This window comes from Citrus clementina, unplaced genomic scaffold (genome assembly GCF_000493195.1).
Source record: "Citrus clementina cultivar Clemenules unplaced genomic scaffold, Citrus_clementina_v1.0 scaffold_9, whole genome shotgun sequence".
In the NCBI taxonomy this organism is placed as follows: Eukaryota; Viridiplantae; Streptophyta; class Magnoliopsida; order Sapindales; family Rutaceae; genus Citrus; species Citrus x clementina.
In genome coordinates this window covers 17253450-17274769 of record NW_006261964.1, presented here as the reverse complement: position 1 = coordinate 17274769, position 21320 = coordinate 17253450, and the positions used below count along the sequence as shown (strand labels likewise).

The 21320-nt window shown below is 32.2% G+C and overlaps 1 protein-coding gene across 6 annotated transcripts; it reads left to right on the top strand.

Annotated features, from left to right (window-relative positions):
* Positions 1-1383: 1383 nt before the first annotated feature.
* On the top strand, positions 1384-19557 carry LOC18033521 (probable acyl-activating enzyme 16, chloroplastic). 6 transcript variants are annotated; one of them, XR_002907323.1, is made up of 18 exons: positions 1384-1752; positions 2171-2365; positions 3267-3381; positions 5574-5661; positions 6413-6624; positions 9445-9563; positions 12418-12567; positions 12786-12853; positions 14503-14608; positions 15059-15217; positions 15578-15631; positions 15712-15792; positions 16322-16459; positions 17484-17643; positions 18404-18483; positions 18567-18786; positions 19021-19078; positions 19172-19206. XR_002907323.1 is itself a non-coding variant. In XM_006420974.2 (18 exons), exons 1-18 carry the CDS (start codon positions 1588-1590, stop codon positions 19262-19264), a joined length of 2187 nt encoding a protein of 728 aa, XP_006421037.1. In that variant the 5' UTR covers positions 1384-1587; the 3' UTR covers positions 19265-19557. The 6 variants fall into 6 exon arrangements, 4 of the variants coding, with proteins under 4 accessions (XP_006421037.1, XP_024047787.1, XP_024047795.1 ...); XR_002907321.1 differs by having other exon boundaries at positions 15542-15631; XM_006420974.2 differs by having other exon boundaries at positions 18567-18712; positions 19172-19557.
* The last annotated feature ends 1763 nt before the right edge of the window (positions 19558-21320 follow it).

The window sequence follows — 21320 nt, the reverse complement described above, 5'->3', positions numbered from 1 at the left end:
GCAACAATTAATATAAAATATGATTACCATTGTAACAATGAACATGAAACATCAAATATGAAACATCTAGCAGAAAATATGAAACTTGAATGTAAACATGAAATGGAGGAAAAAAAGAAAAATTTCAGGATATTTGGAAAACAGTATATGAAACATTGAACAAGAAATATGAACAAAATTACTTAAAACATGCAACAATTAACATAAAATATGAGTACCTCTGTAACCGTGAACATGAAATATTAAATGTGAAACATCGAACAGAAAACATGAAACTTGAACGTAAACATGAAACGAGAGTAAAAAAGAAAAATTTTGGGGTGTTTGGAAAATCAGTACATGAAACATTGAACAAGAAAGATGAAATAAATTACTTAAAACATGCAACAATAAACATAAAATATGACTACATCTGTAACAGTGAACATGAAACATCTAATAGAAAATATGAAACTTGAACGTAAACATGAAATGGAGGCAAAAAAAAAAAAATTTGGGTACTTGAAAAATCAGTATATGAAACATTGAACAAGAAAGATGAAAGAAATTACTTAAAACATGCAACAATTAACAAAAAATATGAGTAACTCTGTAACAATGAATATGAAACATCAAACATGAAACATCGAACAGGAAACATAAAAGTTGAACGTAAATATCGGGGGTAAAAAAAATTTTTATGGTATTTCAAAAATAAGCATATGGAACATTGAACAATAAACATGAAATATAGCACTTAAAACAAACAACAATCAACATAAAATATGAGTACCTCTGTAATTGTGAACATGAATTATCAAACATGAAACTTGAACTTAAACATGAAACAATAGCCAAAAAAAAAATTTCAAGGTATTTAAAAAATTATTACATGAAACGTTCAAGATTAAACATGAAATTTCAAATGGTAAATAAGAGACAGATCAGATTTTATAGGAAATAAATTAAACTTGTCTTTTTGTTAACATTCATTTTATTTTATTTTTTAAAATATTTATAATTAATTTTTTTTCCATTTTTACTTTACTTGTCTTTTTTTGTTATTATTATAATTTTTAAATAATATTTATTTTATTTTAACTTATTTTTATATTATAATTTATTCTAATTTATTAATTTTGTTATTTTATTATATTATTATTATTTATGAAAATAGTATTGTAATTAAAATTTATAATAATAATAATTATTATTAATTTCATTATTATTAATTTTTAATTATTATTTAAATATGATAAAATAAATATTAAGAAATTTAGATGCGATAAAAAGTTATTTTTCCAAAATGAAATTCTAATTCTCAAGTGGGAATCAGAACCTAGTAATGATTGTTAAATTTGTGGGTCCAATACTATTTTGATTCGGATAATTTTGTAAGTAATAGCTTCTTTCTTTTCGATTCTAAAATTCTCATACTCATTGCTGGTAGGTAAACAGTATCTCGGGAACATCGTCAGCGCTTTGTCGGTTTTTGATTTCCACTTCCTAAAATTAAAAACATTTTTGTCATGTCGTCTCTGTATTTTGAGAATTGGTTTCTTCGTAGTCATTCATAACAGACACGGGCATAGTCTCTGTGAAAATTAAATGGCGTGTGTTTCGTTAGCTTCTTCATCAAGTCTGATCTTGAGTTCTTTGGATTATCATCGTCATGGCTTCAGAGTCTTCACCAGAAATTGTGTTGATGCTGTGGCCACCAGAATTCGAATTTCTCGTCGGAATCACCGGTTTCGTGTTTTCTGTGAATCCAAGGTAATTTTAATTACTTACTGTATTGGCAAGTTACTGCGTATGTGTTAGCTGATGTTGATGCTGTGGGATTTCGTTAAGTTAAAACTAATTCTAATAAATACTGTTTGATGTATATAATTTTTTTCCTCCATTTTCGAACTTTCATGTTTATGTAAGATTTGAGACTCTTTCTAGTGATTCTCGTGTACTATTTTACAAATTACCGACTTGATAGCCAAGTAAAATTCAGACTATTAACAATTAAGGCATTCTTGCTTGAATGGGGTGCCAGTTAGTTCAGTTGATTAAGGAAATAATAAGTCTAGGGTTCGAGCACGTTCACATAGGCGAGAAGGGAATTGAGCTGCCATTAGGCTATAACTTAAAAAGGAAAAAACTCTTTACTTGAATTTTCTTTATTTATTTATTTATTTTACAGACTACAGAGCACAAGCAGATTAGAAGGTGCTCACCTTTTCTAGAAAGGTCATTATTGTCAAGTAATGGTAGCTTGGACTCTGATGAATGGAAAGCAGTTCCTGACATTTGGAGGTCTACTGCCGATAAATATGCTGATAGTATCGCTGTTATTGATCCATACCATGACCCGCCTTCGAAATTCACTTATAAACAGGTTAGTTTGGCTATCATGTGTCTTTTATGTAAAATTAATTGTTTTTTGCGACATCGTTTTCCTTTATCATTGACTTGGGTAAAAATCTCTGTGGGTTGTCTTTTTTTGACTTACTGTGAGAAATCTCTGTGGGTTGTCTTTTTTTGACTTACTGTGAGACTTGAGAATCTTCATTTTTAAGTTTCTGAAAGGTGAGAGAAGATTAGATGGGATCTTTTGTGTAAGGGGAAAGAAACTATGTTTAGGTGTCTGTCTTCTTAGCTGGCAGGGCTGTTTCTCTTTTGCCCATACTGGGGGATGAGGATTGAGGAAGTTGATGGAGTTTAACAAGGTTTTGCTAGTCAAGTCGTGTGGCTTAGCAATACTGTCAAGCAGTATAGTTTTCAATGAGGTGGCAAAATGGATTACGGCAACATAGAGAATTTATATGATGTTAATTTTATTGAAGAGTACATGGGAGGAAGGCCTCTACTTTTCTTTGAAGATGGGAGGAAAGCCTATCTATTTTAGCATGATTCATGGTGTGAAGAATTTATATTTGCTCTATATACTAGCATTCTATTACTGTTGTTGAGAAAGTCAGGTGAAACTTTAGTTTAGTAGGTGGCACCGCTGGAACTTAAGATGACTTTTCAAGCTTGGTTGTAGAATAAGTGAACTATTTATATGGACTCTTACATGAATTGCAAGTTAATGGTCCTACAAAGATGTGATACATTTGTGATCTGGATAGGAGAAAAATTTTATATCTTTCGCTGTGAAATCTTCTTTAAGTTATGAGGGATAAAGTATTAAATTTGTATGTTGGACTGGATTATTTAGATTCTGAATTTGTGCAATTTTTGTGAGAAAATTCTTTCTTTTAGCTTTCCGTTCAACTACATGCCTCTCTGTAATGCAGTTGGAGCAAGAAATTTTGGACTTTGCTGAAGGTCTAAGAGTTATTGGGGTAAAGCCAGAGGAGAAGCTTTCACTCTTTTCTGATAACTCGTGTCGATGGCTTGTTGCAGATCAAGGTAGGCAGCAATTTAGTATCCTTGCATAGCTTTTTTTTTTCTCTTAGGGATTTGGGACATATTAATTTAAAATTGTTAATACATATTGGTGAAGTAGACCCCTTATATCCTCCATGGCAATTCTGGTTGTGTATTTTAGAAATTTGAAATCATGAGCAGCAAATATGTCTAGAATGGCACAGTTGCCTGCATTATTATACAATATTTTTTTTTCTTTTGTTGTGATAATAGAAAATGGTTTTCCGCTAGTATTTTTTGCTTGTCTAAATGCAGCAGATCTTCCTTAATAATTAGTTGAAACCAAAGGTAATAATGTTTTAAAGTTAAACAAGTGAAGTATTGCTATTGTTGTGCTGGAGTGATGGATATCCGGAAACAGAAACCCATTTCTGCTGTCCCAACCTGCCAATGGTTGTAACTCTCTCTCCGTCTCTCTCTCAAATCTCTGCAGAATGCTTCGCGTGTAATTGAGTCGAAAGGCTTAAATTCTTGTCCTTTTAATGAGCAAAGAACCTCCTTTTTGATGACATGTATTTAGTCTGGCTTTTCAGTTCTTCCTTTTTTCTTGCCACTAGTTGGGGTGACTAAAAGGAGACCCCAATTTTTCTATTCCAGTGTGCTTGCATATCAAGCTTGTCATTACACCATGCTATCTCATTTTATCAGGCCGGTGCTTATAGTTTTTTACGAAATATTTATTTCTCCAAATTCCTTTTTACGCCTTTTTGTGAGAGTACAACATTCCTATTGGTTTGTATGTTTAGAATGCTGAAGCTCAGCTAGTCTTGGAACTCTTGCACTCTTTGAAATGACTGCACACCCTCAAGTTGTGGATTTTCCATTCCAGCAATAAAGTTTATGTAATTTTTTTTCAAGAATCTGTGTTTATTTCAAGATGCTACCTTGCTTATGAGTTTAAAGATGAAATGCCCCCAGTTCTCTTTTTTCTTCTTTTTTATATTTTATTTTTTTAATTCTGGACCTTCTCAATAATTGTGATGATATAATCTCTTAAATCTTCTAACTTTTATTTTTTAACTGAGTTTTAATGAGCTAAACATATGATCCATGTTGGTAGGCTTCAAATTTCTTTGCATCTCATTTTCCTTTCTTTTATTTTATTTATGTTTCCCCACATTAACAAAATTTGATTGAAGTCTTAAGTTATTTTTCATTGCAATTGTAAGGTATGTTTCATCTTCCATAATGTTCTTCATGCAGAATCAAGATTCTGGAATCCAAGAACTAAATTTCAGGGATAATACTTATTTCTGTCAAGTTATCCTTGTCTGAGTCGTCCTCCCTTATTTAACATTTTCGCAACATCCTACGCTATGTGTGATCCGGCATAAGTAAAGAGAACTAAAACCACCCAGTATTGCAAAAACTCCCCGGGTTTTCATTCATCATTTGTTACCAAACTGAAGTGGTGAGGACGATATTATTGAGAGTATTGACAATTTTTTTGAGGCTAGTTAACCACATCAGCAGGATGGTATTTCTAGGTTAATGCTTCTTACAGATAAATGAGTGATCCTATGTTCCATATGCATTTCTAAGGCTTGTTTCAAAGTGAGGTAGTTGCTGAAATTTAAACAGTAAAATTCTGATTATAACTTTCGAAATAATTTTCAAATTTTCAAGTCTAGAAAACAAAGTTTGGAGGACATTAAACTATTTTGCAAAGAGAGACCCAAATGTGCCCATTATTTTTTCTACTTTTAATTTCTCTCACTCTCTTTTGCTTCTTTTCTTTTTCTTCTTTTTATTTTTTATTTATTCTTTTATGGCTGTTTTATGGCATGGTAAATGCTTTCAAATACAAAAATCAACCACAAATGGCCCAGCACATATGCTTAAATTGGCAATAAAGTTGGTCCAATAGTTATGCATATTCAAGCTCAAATATCATTCTAATCTTGTATACATCTTAGAACTTATTTACCATGTTTGCATGTGCTAGGCTAAGGATATGAATTTAGAGGGACTGGTCTGAACCTGTTGCGTCTTAACACCTCTACTGACTAGTCAACGAAAGAAGAGTAGATCCATTAACCTTTAAAAAACATTTATTAGTTTTGCATTGATAATTAATTAGTGTCCATGTAAAATTATTCATATTTGGCCACCATGACCTTATTTGTAGTTCAATTTCAGTAATTTGAACTCATTTATCTTTTATTTTTGCCTAGGAATGTTGGCAACCGGCGCAATCAATGTGGTGAGGGGCTCGAGGTCCTCTAGTGAAGAATTATTACATATATACAATCACTCTGAAAGGTTTAGGAAAACATTACTTTCCACTCTGTTCCTACATAGTACAGCGGATACAGCTGCTTAGAGCTATATCATTTTTTTTTAATAACAGAATTTATTGCATTGATGGGTTTTAATTGTTTGTAAAAAAAATCTCAATTCCCCCTCCCCAAAAAAAAAAGAAAAAAAAAATTGTGGCGGGAACTCCTATGTTATGATCATGTTCACGAGAAAAACTAGAAATTGTCTATGAATAACTTCACTAGTCTGAACTTTCTAATTATTACTGATTCATTTAGAGTATCCCTACATTTATGAAAATGGGCATCCAGTACTACACAATTGAGATTTCAAGTTTCATGTTGGAGTTTTGAAGTTCGGTTTTCAACTTTTATGTTGGGCTTTAAGTTGGGTTTTAATCTTTTGTGTTAAAAGTTTTTGAGTTTTTTATAAGAGGCTTCAGATTTTGTGTTGACAGTTGTAACATTACAGGTGTGTCATTTTGTTTATGTAATAGCATTGCAAAGCCAGTGTTTTGAAGTAATAATACTCTCAACGTCTAAAAGGTAGCTGATTCCTATAGGGAATTGAATTCAGAGGTTTCTAAGGGCCTATATGTATGTACATGCATGATGCACAAAATGATTTTGTTGGTTTTGATCAACCATTTTTGAGTATCATGGTAGTATTACAGTTGGTACCTGAAGACTACTCCTGCAGATTCATTCTTCATTGAATTACTGAAGGTACTAATTATATGTTGTCGTGATGACAGTGTTGCACTTGCTGTGGAAAATCCTGAATTTTTCAATCGGATTGCAGAAACATTATGTTCGAAGGCAGCTATGAGATTCATCATTCTACTTTGGGGGAAGAAATCATCTGTTGCTCCTGATATTGTTGAGGAGATACCTGTTTTCAGTTACGATGAGATAATAGATTTGGGTCGGGAGAGCCGTAAAGCTTTTTCTGATTCTAATGATGCTAGTGAGTTGATTTTGTTTAATATAAGTTATTTTAGAATATTTAAATTAAGCATAAGAAATTTTTAGTAGCATTTCTTGAGCTTATGTTTGCCCATTTAGATTAACTCAAAAATATTACTGTTGCTAATTCTTCTAGGAAAAGATGAATGACTTTGCAAAAGCTAGGGTAGTCATTTGGCAGGATTCTACATCTTAACTTGCTATTGAGATGGAATAACTACGTAAATAGCAACTTATACTTTAGTATGTAGTTGAAATTGTCAAAAGTGGACCTTATTATTAGTGGGTTAATGGATAAACTCTGGAAGATCTGGCGACTTGGCTTTCTCTCTGGTAGGTGCCTTGGTTTTTCTGTTCTATTGTCTGTTTGTTACCCATCAGAATTATTTTGATTTGATTTTTAATCTTTCAAGTTTCTTCATATATTTTAGATTGCTGCAATCAGATTTTATCTAAGTTTTAGTGCTTTTGAGCCTTAACCTTTTGGAACTAAAGCTAGCCTGCAGAGCTTTATAAACAGCTTCTAAATTTTATTTTTTTGGAAGCATTGCAGGTTGTATAGCTCTAAGCTCTTGTTGTACAAATTTTAATTGTACTCGTAAGTACACAAGTTTACTAGGATTTAGAAAAGAGAGCTATGAAATTGAACACACAAAGAGTGATAGAATTGATCCAAATCTTAATTTAAGTAAATTATAATTCTAACCTAGTTCAACATAGAATTGTATTTTTTTTAGAATAACCAAAAGTAAAGGCGCAAAACAAATTAAGCATAAAATTTAACCCTAGTTGAAGTTACTGGGTTTTTGAATCCATTAGTGTCTAACTTAGCAATTCGGTACTTATGAATTCCAAAATTAGAGCGATAACTCGAAATCAATCTATATCATTTCATGGATATAATAATTAAGATCAAGTTTAACAAATCTTAGATAGGTTGGTTCTTTTTTGCTTTATAGTGTAATTTCTAAGCATTTTATGTATCCAATTAATTAAAAACATAAAATGAAAGATGATAGGACTTAGGTCTAAATTAGGGCTGATTTTTATTGATTGAATTTAAAGAAAGAACAATCCCGACCTACAGTTCGAGAGATAGGTCAATCTCTTCCAAAATTCCTAAGTACTCTTAACAGTAGACAAAATTACTAAACTGCCCCTGCCCCTTTATATTTGCACCTAACATAAGTTTTCATTGGTCTAACAAAAGAGCGTTGCATTAAACATCACACAACCAACTTTAGATTAGTCAAATAAAGTTTCGTTTATTAGTACATGATATTATTGGTAAAAAGATTAGTATTTAACTAAACATGGAAAAAAGATCAATAAAATAATAATAAGAGCACAAAAGGAAGTAACTCAATAAGAAGAGAAGGAATTAATTCAATAAAAAGAGAACTACTACCAATCACCCCTCTGCAATACTAGACCAGCATAGACACCTATCTCAAAGCACTCTTCCAGCTTAATGAATGAACAACAAGATGAATCATAGAACTCCTTAGAAATTGAAGCCCACAATGAAGCTAGAAGACGGACTCTATCTCGCCATTATTCAATGTCATCTGCATTTTTCCTTTCAAAAATACAAAGATTTCTTTCTTGCCATATTACTTGAAACAGAGTTGCCACAGTACAGTTCCAAAAAGTTTTGGCCTTTTTTCCTTTACCAAAAGCAAAGGAATTCTTCATAAAATAGCATCACAAGAACCTGGTATGACCTACAAAATGTTAGCCTCTTTGCATGATATGTTCCACAACTTTGTGGCCACAAAACAATGAAGAAAAAGACGATTAGAAGTAACAGATCTGAACAAACGTCCACAACTCCTGAAGCTATATTTATATAGATAGAATAATCCTCGGATGAGGATGTCCCTTGAAAAAAAAGAAAAAAAAAGGAACTACAATGCATTGAAAATTTTTTTTTTTTTGGTGTTTTATGGCTCCGTATTTTGTTAAAATGAGGACATCCGCGTCAAAGACTAACTGTACATATATGTGTTGTGTGTTTTTATGTGTGTATCAAAGATAAAAATAACCTAATTGTCAAACACTTTTTTCTCCGGCAGCCATCCTACAATCTAGGGTGATACTGTTACACCCTAAAGACCCAGGGACTTGTTCATACGTAGTTGATGCTGCACAATATCTCCTTAGCCAAGTCTTAAGATCTTGCTGTAATTCTCAAAAAGGCTATCTTTTTTCTCGTTTTTTCTTAATCTAGTTTACTCATCTCATATATCTATTTCTCAGCTGTTTCTCACTGCTTCAAGCCCCTATATCAAATCTGAAATTGCTGTGAATATGGTTTTCCTCACTGTTGTCTCTCATCTGGGTATGTGTCTGTCAAGTGTAAAAACCCATTTGTGACGTCTGTCTTTTTTTTAATTCTCGCATTCAGATTGATCTCTTCGTCTCTTGGCTCATCTCTACTTTGTGAAAAAATTAATTGTCTCTAATGCATGTTAGGATATTATTTTTCTCTATTGTAAGTGAGTAGAACATGAGCAAGAAAAATGGTTGACTAATGAAGAAGTTGAAGCATATCATTGTGCAAAATAGAAGAATATGCTTGTATCCTTGTCCAAGGTGGGTATTATAAACATGTATGCTTCAACTTGAGGTGGAGTGTTGAAGGTGTGTAGTGTGTCATTTGCTGGTGGTTATTAGGGTCTTACTGTCATTGAGCTGGCCTTCCTTACATGTTTTAAATTTAGCACTATAGAAGTCAAGTACTAATTCAATGGTAATGCAATTCAGTTATAGTGGTCTTCTATGCTTTTCTCTTTGCCTATTTTAACTCGTGTGATTGCAGGGAAACACTACAAATATGAAACCATCGGCTCTGATGATATTGCTACGTATGTATATACAAGTGGAACCACTGGCAATCCAAAAGGCGTTATGCTTACGCATAAGAATCTGTTACACCAGGTTCAAGTGTTTTGTTTCTCTCTTTATGTTTCTAGTAGTATTAATTTCTAAATAGCTGCATATATTATTTCCTTCACTTTTTCTAGTAAAAAGAAAGCGTAGTGTTAATTTATAGGTAGAGAAGTGTAAGAGAGAAATTGGGGGAGGTGTATTGGTTATTTACAGTTTCTCCTATGCCATAGTTGTTAAGTTAAGATAACTACTTTCTAGGATCTGGTTTTTATTTTATTGATAAGTTCAATAATTCAGCTAATTAAACTGCTAAAAGCTATGCTAGCCCCTGTATATTTATTGTGCATTTACTTCTAGGATTGGTGAATCATAATAGAGGACTGAAAATGATTATATTGTTTACTTATTTATTTTGCATTTGGGAGCGGGAATGGGATTCCCATTCCTTGAACTAACCATTTTGCCCTCCCCTAACTTCTAAATTTCCGATCTTGTCCCTATAACAAAATTAAATAATAATCGCAATTACTATTACAATATTTTTAATGGCAATAATAATGATTATTAATTACACCACCACTAATAATAATAATAATAATAATAATCAGCATCATCATCATCATCATCATCATCATCATCATCATCATCATCGTCATCTTCATCGTCATCGTCATCGTCATCATCATTAAAATAGTAATAATAATCATACTACTATTAGTAGTAGTAGTAAAGAATAATGAGGATTGTAATAATAAATAAAAAAATTAAATATTAATAATAATTATTAATCACAGCACCAACACCACTACTAATAATAATAATAATCATTATTATAGTAATAATAATACTACTACTATAGTAGTAGTAATAATAATAATTATTATTATGTAATAATAATAATAATAATAATAAGTAGCTTACTCAAAAATCGTTATATTACACTCAAATGTTATAATAAACTTACATATATTTTCTTTAAAAATGTTTAGTTATTTATTCTGTCGGTGAAAAATACATAATCTTAACTAAGGGTATTGTTGTTACTTGTAACAGTTTATTCTAATTATAAGATAAAAGTAAATACATCAATGAGAATACTGTTGATTCTAATTCCAATTCCTACAACTCAAGTAAACAATTTATTCTGATTCTCATTCCTTATCCCAATTCCATCCCATTTTTATTCCAGCTCATTTCAATTTCTGTCCATTTTGATTTTTGGGAAGTAAACGCACCATTATTTTCCAAAGGTATCTGCCAGGTGATGTAAATCACTTGGATCAATTTCCTCTCACTCTTAAGTCCTAATATTTTATGGATCACAGCCTGATGGGGTTGGCTTTTTAGGGTCGGTGGCAGTTTCTTTTCAAACTTTAATTGGTGCTGGTGCTCAATGGAGTCTGATCTCCTTTTGTACCATCTGAATAACTGTAAATAACCATCATGAAAAATCCTTCGTTGGTTAGGCACATACTGTCTTTGGGAAATGTGCTTCCTCCTTAACAAGAAGCCATTTGCCAGCTGTTGTATTCCTGCACTTTGCCTTCTCTAAGCAGAGAGTAGTCCAAGAGTGATGGAAATGGAACATTTCGTCATTCTTGCAATAGTATTTGCATGTAGAGTCTTGACTTGCTAACTCTTTGTTTGATAACCCCATCCTGCCCAACTTGATTCATAATATTCTTCATTTAGTAATAAAAGTTTGGTCTTATTTTCTTTTAAGGTGCATTTGGTTTCAAGATAAACGCTTGGGATTGGACTATTTAAACAAATTCAATCCTATCCCATGTTTGGTGCATTCAAGACTCTTGAGATTGCTTATCCTTGGCCAACATGATAATCTCATAAAATAAGAAAATTTATCCCATGAGGGGTGTTGGATTTAGTTAGGATTGATTTTATAACTCAATTGTACTTCATCAATTTTGATATAATATCCATGCGCAATAAATTTATTAAAAGATATTTTGAATTAATAAAATAAACAAGAAATATTACAAAAGATATAATTAACATTTATCATAATAAATAGAAAATATTAAACTAATAACACTATTAATTTAAGTAATATTACGAATATTATAATTTATTTATCTATTTTTTCACATCAAATTATAATATGATTTCAAATATACATATTTAAATTTGTTATTCAACTAGTATTCAAATATCCAATTAATTCTATGATTATATATACAATATAGTCAATCATAAATTACATCAAACATGGGATAAAACTAAATATTATCTAATTCAGTCCAATCCAATCCTATCTTAATCAATCATATACGATCCAATCCAATTCCGTCCAACAACCAAAGGTTCCCTTAATGCCTGAATTATTCCTTCCTCCTTGGAAGCATCCGTCTATAGTCCTGTGCTTTTGGGAACTTCTTTAACTTTTTAACAATTGTATGAATACAAATATGATATACTGAATATCAAATCATTGGCAATTCTTTTGGCATTTCAAACTTTATACTGTGCTTCCCTATTTCCTTGAAGATTCTATAGGGCTAGATCTTTCTTTTGCTTATTTCAGAGTAGGAATCAACTGGATATCTGCCTTAACATAGGCTAACCATCACCATCTCCCTTCTATTGGGGTTTCTTTATCAAACTTGCTAAATGTTTTATCAGTGAATGATAGCTGGAAATTAGTAGTGGATTTTTAATAGTTGCTCTTATCATTTTAGTGATTTGGTAGTGTTTGCATCTGAAGGAGATGTTAAACAAGATTACAAGATTATTTCATGGATAGGCTTACATGTCAAGCTTCTTTTCAATGTTCAAAGTCATCTTTATAACTTTATTCTTTTCTAGAAGGGACCTTCCCCTATTTAGTTTTGTTTTAATTGATTTAAATACTTGGATGCCAATTCCTAAGATGACTACCTTTCAGATAAGAAGCCTATATGATATCGTACCTGCTGAGAATGGTGATAAATTTCTGAGCATGCTTCCACCTTGGCATGTATATGAGCGAGCTTGTGGGTATTTTATATTTTCTCGTGGAATTGAGCTAATGTACACAGCTGTGAGAAACTTGAAGGTATTTTTCTTTACTTTGTGTTTTTTTTACCATTCATGTTATGCTGGAAGTTGTTTCAATGATCTTGAATAATGAAAGAACGAAAAAGACCATTTTATACAGGATTATTTTACTGGATATGCTTGCATATTATTGCATTTGTCATTTCACGCTATCTCCTGTCCATGTCAATATGCCTTAATTGACTTTTTTTTGTTGTTTTTTTAATTCATTGATAGGATGATTTACAACGGTACCAACCACATTACATGATTTCTGTTCCTTTAGTATATGAGACACTGTACAGGTATGTCCTCTTTTACAAGTATCATGTATGTTTATCCATCAGCATTTGAAGAAGAAATGATGTATGACGTTTGTCCCACAAGATAACACAGGTAGAAAGGGGAGAGATAATAGAGGAACCCAGTGACAAACCAGAAGAAAGGGGATAAAAATCTGATAGAAAAGAAAAAAGGGGGGGGGGGGGCGCGCAGTGGAGTGTTGCAACAGAGGAATTTAAAGTCAACTTTGTGTTATGAATTATAAAACCTATCCAACTAAGTGACTACTGAAGGAAAGTGAATTAGTTAATAATTGCAACACCCCAAAAATCTATAAAAATCTTCATCTTGATTCTGCATCAAGAAGTTTCTGCTTATTATTTATTGTGAGATATTGATATTTTAACAATGTTCCACTGTGTACATCAACTTCAATCAAGGAAATTAGTAAGTTCTCTCTTACTTGGTCTGAGGGTTGAGCTTGTGTAGACATATAAACAATGACTTGGTGTGGAATATAGATATATGTGGGCATTGTCAATGACTTCATTTTTCTTCTTGGATTATGAGAAATTTGGAATGTTTTGGGATAACCAAGTAGAGAACTTTTCTGCCGTTAATCCAATATTTCATAACTGCCATTTGATTTGAGAGATTTTCATGGTGGATGAAGTCATTACGCGATATATCAGTTCTAAGGATCAAGTTGGAGATATTTTTACATAGCTGTGAACAAAGGGATATTTCTTCATCTTTGTTCTGAGCTGGGAATTGAGATTATCTGCTTCAGTTTGAGGGGGACTGTTGGAAACTATGATATGAAATTTGAGATGTCATTTGATATGGTGTAGTAGGTTTGATTTTACTATGACTTCTTTCTTTTTCTTATTTAGTTTCTAGCCTATATATTCTGTATCTTCCATTACATAATCAGACTTCTCTCTTTCCAGCTTCTTCTCTACTTTACTTTGTCAATAGATGTAATTATCACACTTTAATTTTATAGACCTTGGGTTTTTTGCATTTTGAAAACACTTGAAAAGTTCCTAGGAATCTCTCCTAGATATCTAAAGCATTGTACCTAAGTGAAGTTAGCGTGTCGCTAACCAAAAGACTTCTGAAATTGCTATCATTTTATTCATATTCCAAAAAGCTTATGTACTAATCTCTGGGAGCCATTGGGATCTTACTTGTCCATAATGCTTAGAAACCATTGAGCTTTATGCTTAGGAGAGCCCAACTAAATCTTCTTACATGCATGGTCAAGTTTTATTGGACTTCTCACGTGGACTCAAATCTATGTCAATGCGTAGGAAATAAATGGTTGATGAGGGGGTTTTTCAAGATTTTAAATCCACTAAAAGGTCATGCATGTGGGTAAATTTCGAATTTGAAATTCAGTATGTGAGAAAATGTGAATCAAATTATTAGGTTTTGCTGTCCCGGTAAACGTTGGCAGATTCCCTAGTGATGCACCTTTCTTCTGATATTTTAAGTTGCAATTCTGAATCCGTTACTTAAAATGATAAACATGTTTCGCAAAATTTGGATTTCCTGCTTGGCTTGTTACTTTACTACCAGGCGTAATTTAGATTGGTTATTCTATTTGCCTTTTGGGCATTCCTTAAAGACTTTTGGGCATTCCTTAAAGACTTTTCTATTTCTTTTGTAGTGGGATTCAGAAACAGATTTTCACAAGCTCCGCTGCTCGTAGAGTTGTTGCACGTGCACTTATAAGGATCAGTTTTGCATATACCGCATTCAAGAGAATATATGAGGTTTGACTCTAGGCATTGTTTCTGGCTTAATCCTTCCAACTAAAGGCTCTGAATATCATGCAATTATTACCATTTTCATTTCAGTTCGTGTAAACCTCTCTGGAAGGATAATTGCACAAAAGATGCTTATTTTGTATCCAATAATCAAGAAGATCAAATAGCTTCACCAAACTGAATTTACCCGTGGTTCACAGCTTCTCCCAAACTTTGTGCTGACATTGCACTTCCTGCTTAATTCATTTTTAATATTGTGAATGCTTAAGAACACTATTTCTATAGTACACATCTATTAAAATTCGACCATTCACTAACTGAATGCGACATTAGTTGGGATTCAAGTTGGCACTTATTTGTTGGGATTCCCCAGCATTACTCATAAAAATATCTGTAACTAACATGGGGTTTACATTTTCAATTTGTTGCCTTAATTCATGTTGGTTCTGTTTCCAGGGGTTTTGCTTGACCAGAAATCAGAAAGAACCTTCATATCTTGTTGCACTGATTGACTGGTTGTGGGCAAGAATCATTTGTGCAATCTTGTGGCCATTGCATCTTTTGGCTGAGAAGCTTGTGTACAAAAAAATTCAATCTGCTATTGGAATTTCAAAGGTAATATCTTTCATTGATGAAGTTATCAGTTCTATTTCTCCTAATAGTTGATGAGGTGTTTGTTGCTAGCACGTAATATTACAGAAAGTGTTTTACACTATGCTCTTTTCTTGGAGTTGCATAATAATCGACTTATCCCAATACACTTCTTTGCTTCAAACAAACTGGATTGTTGGCAGAAATCTGGGGAATTTTTCATAGCTGCTTTCAACTGACACTGCATTTGATTCATTACCTATGTTTTTGTGATTATTCTCTCCCTTTTTTTTGTTAAACTGGTGAAGCTTGATTTGTTTTTATTTTGTTTTCTACGAAAATATGTAGATGTTGATGTTTCCAATTGACTCTGACATGGTGCAGGCTGGTGTTAGTGGGGGAGGTAGTTTGCCTATGCATATTGACTTGTTTTATGAGGTTAGACACTCTCATTCTTTGCTAACTGAAGAAGAGACTTCTACTCAATGAACTCTTATAGTGTTCTTCTGGAAATGCAGGCAATTGGTGTGAAAGTGCAGGTTGGGTATGGTTTAACAGAGTCCTCTCCTGTTATTGCTGCTCGACGCCCTACCTGTAATGTAAGACATGTCTACTTTGTATTTAGGTTTCAACCATTTTTTTTACATACAATTTGTGCATGTGATTGCATTTCAGCAATATAAAACATTTCTCATAATTCAGCTATCGGAACTTTTGCAACAAGATATAAATTGAAAGTAGATTCTGAAGCTACCAGGGACATTATTCTTCATCAGCTTCCTTGGAAGCTTTTCTACTTGCAAAGATCAACTAAGTCCAGTGAAGATCCTCCCGAGTTTGCTAAAACTAGAACTAACTTCTTTTTTATCTAATGTGTACTATACATATTTAGCTTGAATATTTGCACATCTCTAAATGTGTTTTAGTTCATTCAATTAAGAAAATTTATTTTTTAATTATGAATTATTTCTCTAGTGCCTACCATTTTTGAGATGAGCCCTTTTCGCTTTGCATTTCTTCTGCTTTTGATAAATCCAGTTTTCATTATCTAATATTATTCTGGCTTTAATTATCTGTCCTGGATAGAGGGTACATCATATGACAATTTCACAGATTTAACCATTGAAGGTTCTTGGATCAGTTGGCCATCCAATTAAACACACTGAAATCAAAATTGTTGATGCTGAAACCAATGAAGTGCTACCAGCTGGCTCAAAAGGCATTGTGAAAGTTAGGGGGTCACAAGTGATGAAAGGTTACTTCAAGGTATTTCTGTCTCTCATAAAACTGACAACTTTTTAGTTCACAACTGATGCATTATCAATTTGTCATAGAAAAAGTTTACTTTTGCACCTTTTTTAGTACAAAACTTGCTTAAATTTTTTTTTTCCTTTATCTAGTCATTTAAACCTTTTGGAAATATACATTTGAAGTAGATATGGAAATTGGCCCATGGTTGTTACATTACTATTATCGATATGAAAACCATTTCCCCTTCCCTCGAAACTGACTATTTCTCGGCATTGGTCTAATGCATTTGTCTTGTATGCATTAGTGAATGTGGTGGTCACTCTGCATGTGTGTGCATTCCTTATAATTTGTATTTTACCATATCCACAATGTTTAGATTATCATAGTGGCACTGATTTTGGTAGATAAGAAAGCATAATGTTATGGACCGCCCAATTTTGATCCAAGAGGTTAACTAGACAAGCATGCAAGTCTTGATTCTAGGATGTTTTAATCTAGAACTCTCTTTAACTTGTAAATATCTAGGAACTCTCCAGATAGTGGTACAATGAGAGCTCTCTAGCATTTTGTAGATAGAAATCTCTACAGTTTAGTAGAAATAAGGGTTCTCTAAGTCATGGGAATTCTCTGGAATAGAAGGTTCTAGAATGTTCCAAGGCTTGGCCCTTAGGATTTCATTCAAGCAATTCCAAGCATTCTCTAGACACTCAAGCATTGTATGGCAACTCACTTGTACACACGCACTCTTGTGAACAATATACTCCCTTATCTTTGGCTTAATTGCACACTAGTCATATTTCCTCTCTTTCTCTTCCCACAAGCAAAGAAGCTCAAGGCTTACTGAGCAATTTTGAGCGAGAGTTGTCTAACTGCCCATGGTGTACTGCACAAAATACTCATCCGTGACCATAAGTTTGAGTAAAAGGATACTCAAATATTATCACAGTTTTACCACTAATACAAACTAGTGTAGCATCTAATGTTTATCTTACATTGATCATTATGTCTAATTTGACGATTTATGTTATTGTTGGACTAGAATCCGTCTGCTACAAAGCAAGCCTTAGATGAGGACGGCTGGCTAAATACTGGTGATATAGGCTGGATTGCTCCTCACCACTCAAGAGGGCGAAGTCGACGTTGTGGGGGTGTACTGGTTCTCGAAGGACGCGCAAAGGACACTATAGTTCTTTCAACAGGTGTACTGAGGTCTTCATGTTTCCTTAGATGATCAAACATGAAAATGCATAGATCTTTTGTGTATGTGTGTCTGATGTATTTCTTTTGGAGGGGTACCTAACTAAGAAATCTATTCTGGGTTTGTATGGATCAACAACCATCTATCTTTATATAATCCATCTTGTTGGCCAAATAAATCACTGAGATCAAAGAATACCGATTAATAGGGTTAAAACATATACTCCCACAAATGGATCTCAATTGCCTATTTATCCTGGCTTGAATTTTATCACTTTAAATTTTCTTTATGCGTAACTTTGAAGTAAATTTTTTAACATTAAATGCTGTTTAATTTAATCTCCGTGATCAAACTTTGGTCGAGAAGTTAATAGGCATTTTCTATCTCCAGAGATAGCTAGTGCGGTAATTACTGCTACATTGTTTTTGTTTCTTCTTTTATATTTTCCCGGTGATTAAGGAATTTGTTATACTTAGGTTCTACTAGTGAAATTTCCTTTTCAGTGGAAAAGTGAACAGTTTGTCTTAGGCTGGAAATAAATTTTCACTTCTCTCGTTGCCCTTTAATCAGATTGATTCACTCTTTATATTCCATGTTGCTTGTTCATTATAAAGTTGTTACAAGCTTGCTTGCAGTTTCTAGCTCACCCCCACCCCAATCCTGTTCTTTTTCTGGTAGAACAGTTAATTTTCTCGAAATTTTCAGGTGTTCTGCTTGTATATAATTACTTTGATTCATGAAAAATATGTTTGAGACATTAGGTGAAAATGTTGAACCGTTGGAACTTGAAGAAGCTGCCTTGAGGAGCAGTCTTATTCGGCAGATTGTTGTTATAGGGCAGGTATATTTTTATTTAAACACTCCTTTCGTATTCATGTCATCCACAATAGTTTTGTTTAGTTGGTTGGCATCTGTGCAATGCAGGATCAACGCCGCCCTGGAGCTATCATTGTTCCAGATAAAGAAGAGGTGCTAATGGCAGCAAAAAGGCTGTCCATTGTACATGCTGAAGCCTCCGAACTCAGCAAAGAAAAGACAATTAGCCTGTTATATGGAGAACTGCGGAAGTGGTAACACTCAGCCTGAATTATTCCTCGCTAATTTTGATAAGAAATTTAGGTGCCTGTAGATATGTTTTCTTTGCGTAAGTACCTTTGTTAAAACTCTTTATCCGGTATTCTTGTGGTTATTTGTTTGATATTTCGTTATTCGTTTGCTGTAAATTTGATGCAGCATGCTTTCTGGATACAAAACTAATAACAGAAATTCTTTAAAGATGTTTTGTAATTAGGAAAATCAGATGATTGACTTGAGTCCATTTAACAAGAAATTCAATGAGCCTTATGCAGTATTGTCACTGTGATCGTCTTTCATGCAGGACTTCCAAGTGTTCTTTTCAGATCGGACCGATTCTTGTTGTAGATGAACCTTTTACGGTAAACTTTCTATGCTTAGCACTTTAGCAGTGTCATCAGGACTTCCGTTTGAAGCTGTTCCATCATTGAGCTTAAATCCCCCTTTGATTGCAGATTGATAGTGGTCTTATGACCCCGACCATGAAAATTAGGAGGGACAGAGTTGCTGCTCAGTTCAAGGAGGAAATAGAAAATCTCTACAAGTAAATTTCTGACCACAATTGCATTTGTATTTGCTGTAAATCCAATCATGTATCGATTCAAGGTCAATGCGTATAGCCCTAGATTAGTTCCAGTAGAAGATCTTTTATAATAATGACGTACACGCTAGTTGCAATGGTTCTGCTAGTGCTTACGTGATGGTTGTTAAGGAAACTTAATTTGGCAGCCAAAACTGGTGGATTTAGCTTTTCAGGCATCAGGTTTTGACAAACCTGTATCAAAATAAACTATTCCAAAGATTGGGACAATGATATTTTATCTTTCCGTATTGAGGATCTCATTTTTTCTCCATATCTGTTACATTAACCGTGTTACAGTAAAATGTTGATAAATGCGACAACCTTGATTAAATAATAATTTTTATTAGTCCCGACTTAGGCTAAGGTGATAAATTAATAATTCTCTTGATTTGTTACATAATAATTTTTTTTAAAAAAATTATTTTTTCACAAGACCCAATTAATATATAAATTAATAATTAACTAATTTGAAAATAAAATATATGATGTGTTTGATTTTCTTTGTTGTACTGACATAATGTTTACACATACACATTTTATCGGTTATTATTGCTTAAATGAGAAGTTATTGTTGTATTTTCTGTGGTATGTTAAGAAAAATAAGAGAAATATAGGGTTAATATATTGCCTTCAAAAAAAATCTTCTTTGATGGGTTACTACTTACAATGGAATCGTAATTAATTTAGCTATGCAATCTAATAAAATGATTATTAAGTGATTGATTCACTTAGTTAAGATCAAATCAAAATTGTATCATGCAGTTTAACATACTATTTTCTTTAATTATACTACCTTTATATTTTGTAAAAGTTTCTATTATGAGTGTGATATTATCTTATGAATTAATAAATTATTGATATATTAATATTAATTAATTTATTGATATATTAATGAAATTAATAATTTTTTTAATTAATCTCAAGCCTATTAATATATCGAGTATTTAATATATTTAATTAATTAAAATAGAAAATTAAAAATTAAAAAAAATTAGATAGCAATATATGGCTATAGCAATGACAGTTACTTTAATTTCTAAATCTAGCACCATCTTGTTATTTGTTACACACTTATATTTTTTCTTGTTTCGTTTATTTTATAACTATTATTTGAAGGGTGAGGTTTTTATTTTCCTTTTTGGTAAATGAAATGATTGTTTAGTTTCAATATTTTTAGTTTTCGTGTAGTCACATATTTTGAAAAATATCCCAAGATATTATGTTGTTAATCTTAATAGATATTAATTTATTAAATTAACCCTAATACATTAATTTTTATTTTCTTTCAGGGTTAATTTAGTAAATTGAGGGTATTATTGTTGTTATGATAGTTGATTATAGTACAAAAATACACTCTAAACCTATTGTTTAATTTAAAAAATTATTACTCAATTACCGTAAAATAAAATACTTAAAGGATAAGATTTTTTTTTTTAATTAAAGTACTCTTTACAACTATCTTTCAAAACCAAATCATCTTCTATTCTTCTCCAAAAGAAAATAACCCTAATTCATGAGCAGTTATATTTTTGTTTTGTACGCTAATCATATGTCAAAATTTAATAACTTACATTCCCCGTGCTTCGCTAGTAATAGATAGATGGGTCAGGCTACCGTGCAACAGTTGCACGATATCACTGATGCTGCGTTTACTTTTTGGATTGGAGTGAGAATCCTGAGAAGTGGGAATCCTTGGATTAGGAGTGTGGAGTGGGAGTGGGAGTAGGGTGTTTACTTAGACTAAATAAAATTATGGATTGTCAATCAGAATCCTAATTATTTGTTTACTTTGTCTGGGAGTAAATTATTTTAAATTACAATTTTATCCTTATGTACAGAATTATAATTTGTAATTAAAAAATTAATAAAAAATATATTTGAAAAATAAAATAAATATTTTATTATATTTATAAATTAATAATAATTACTAATATTCTTAATTATGTAAATCATAATTTTTTATTAATTTTAATTTAGATTATGTGAATAAAAATTATTAATAATAGCAACACAAATGAAAT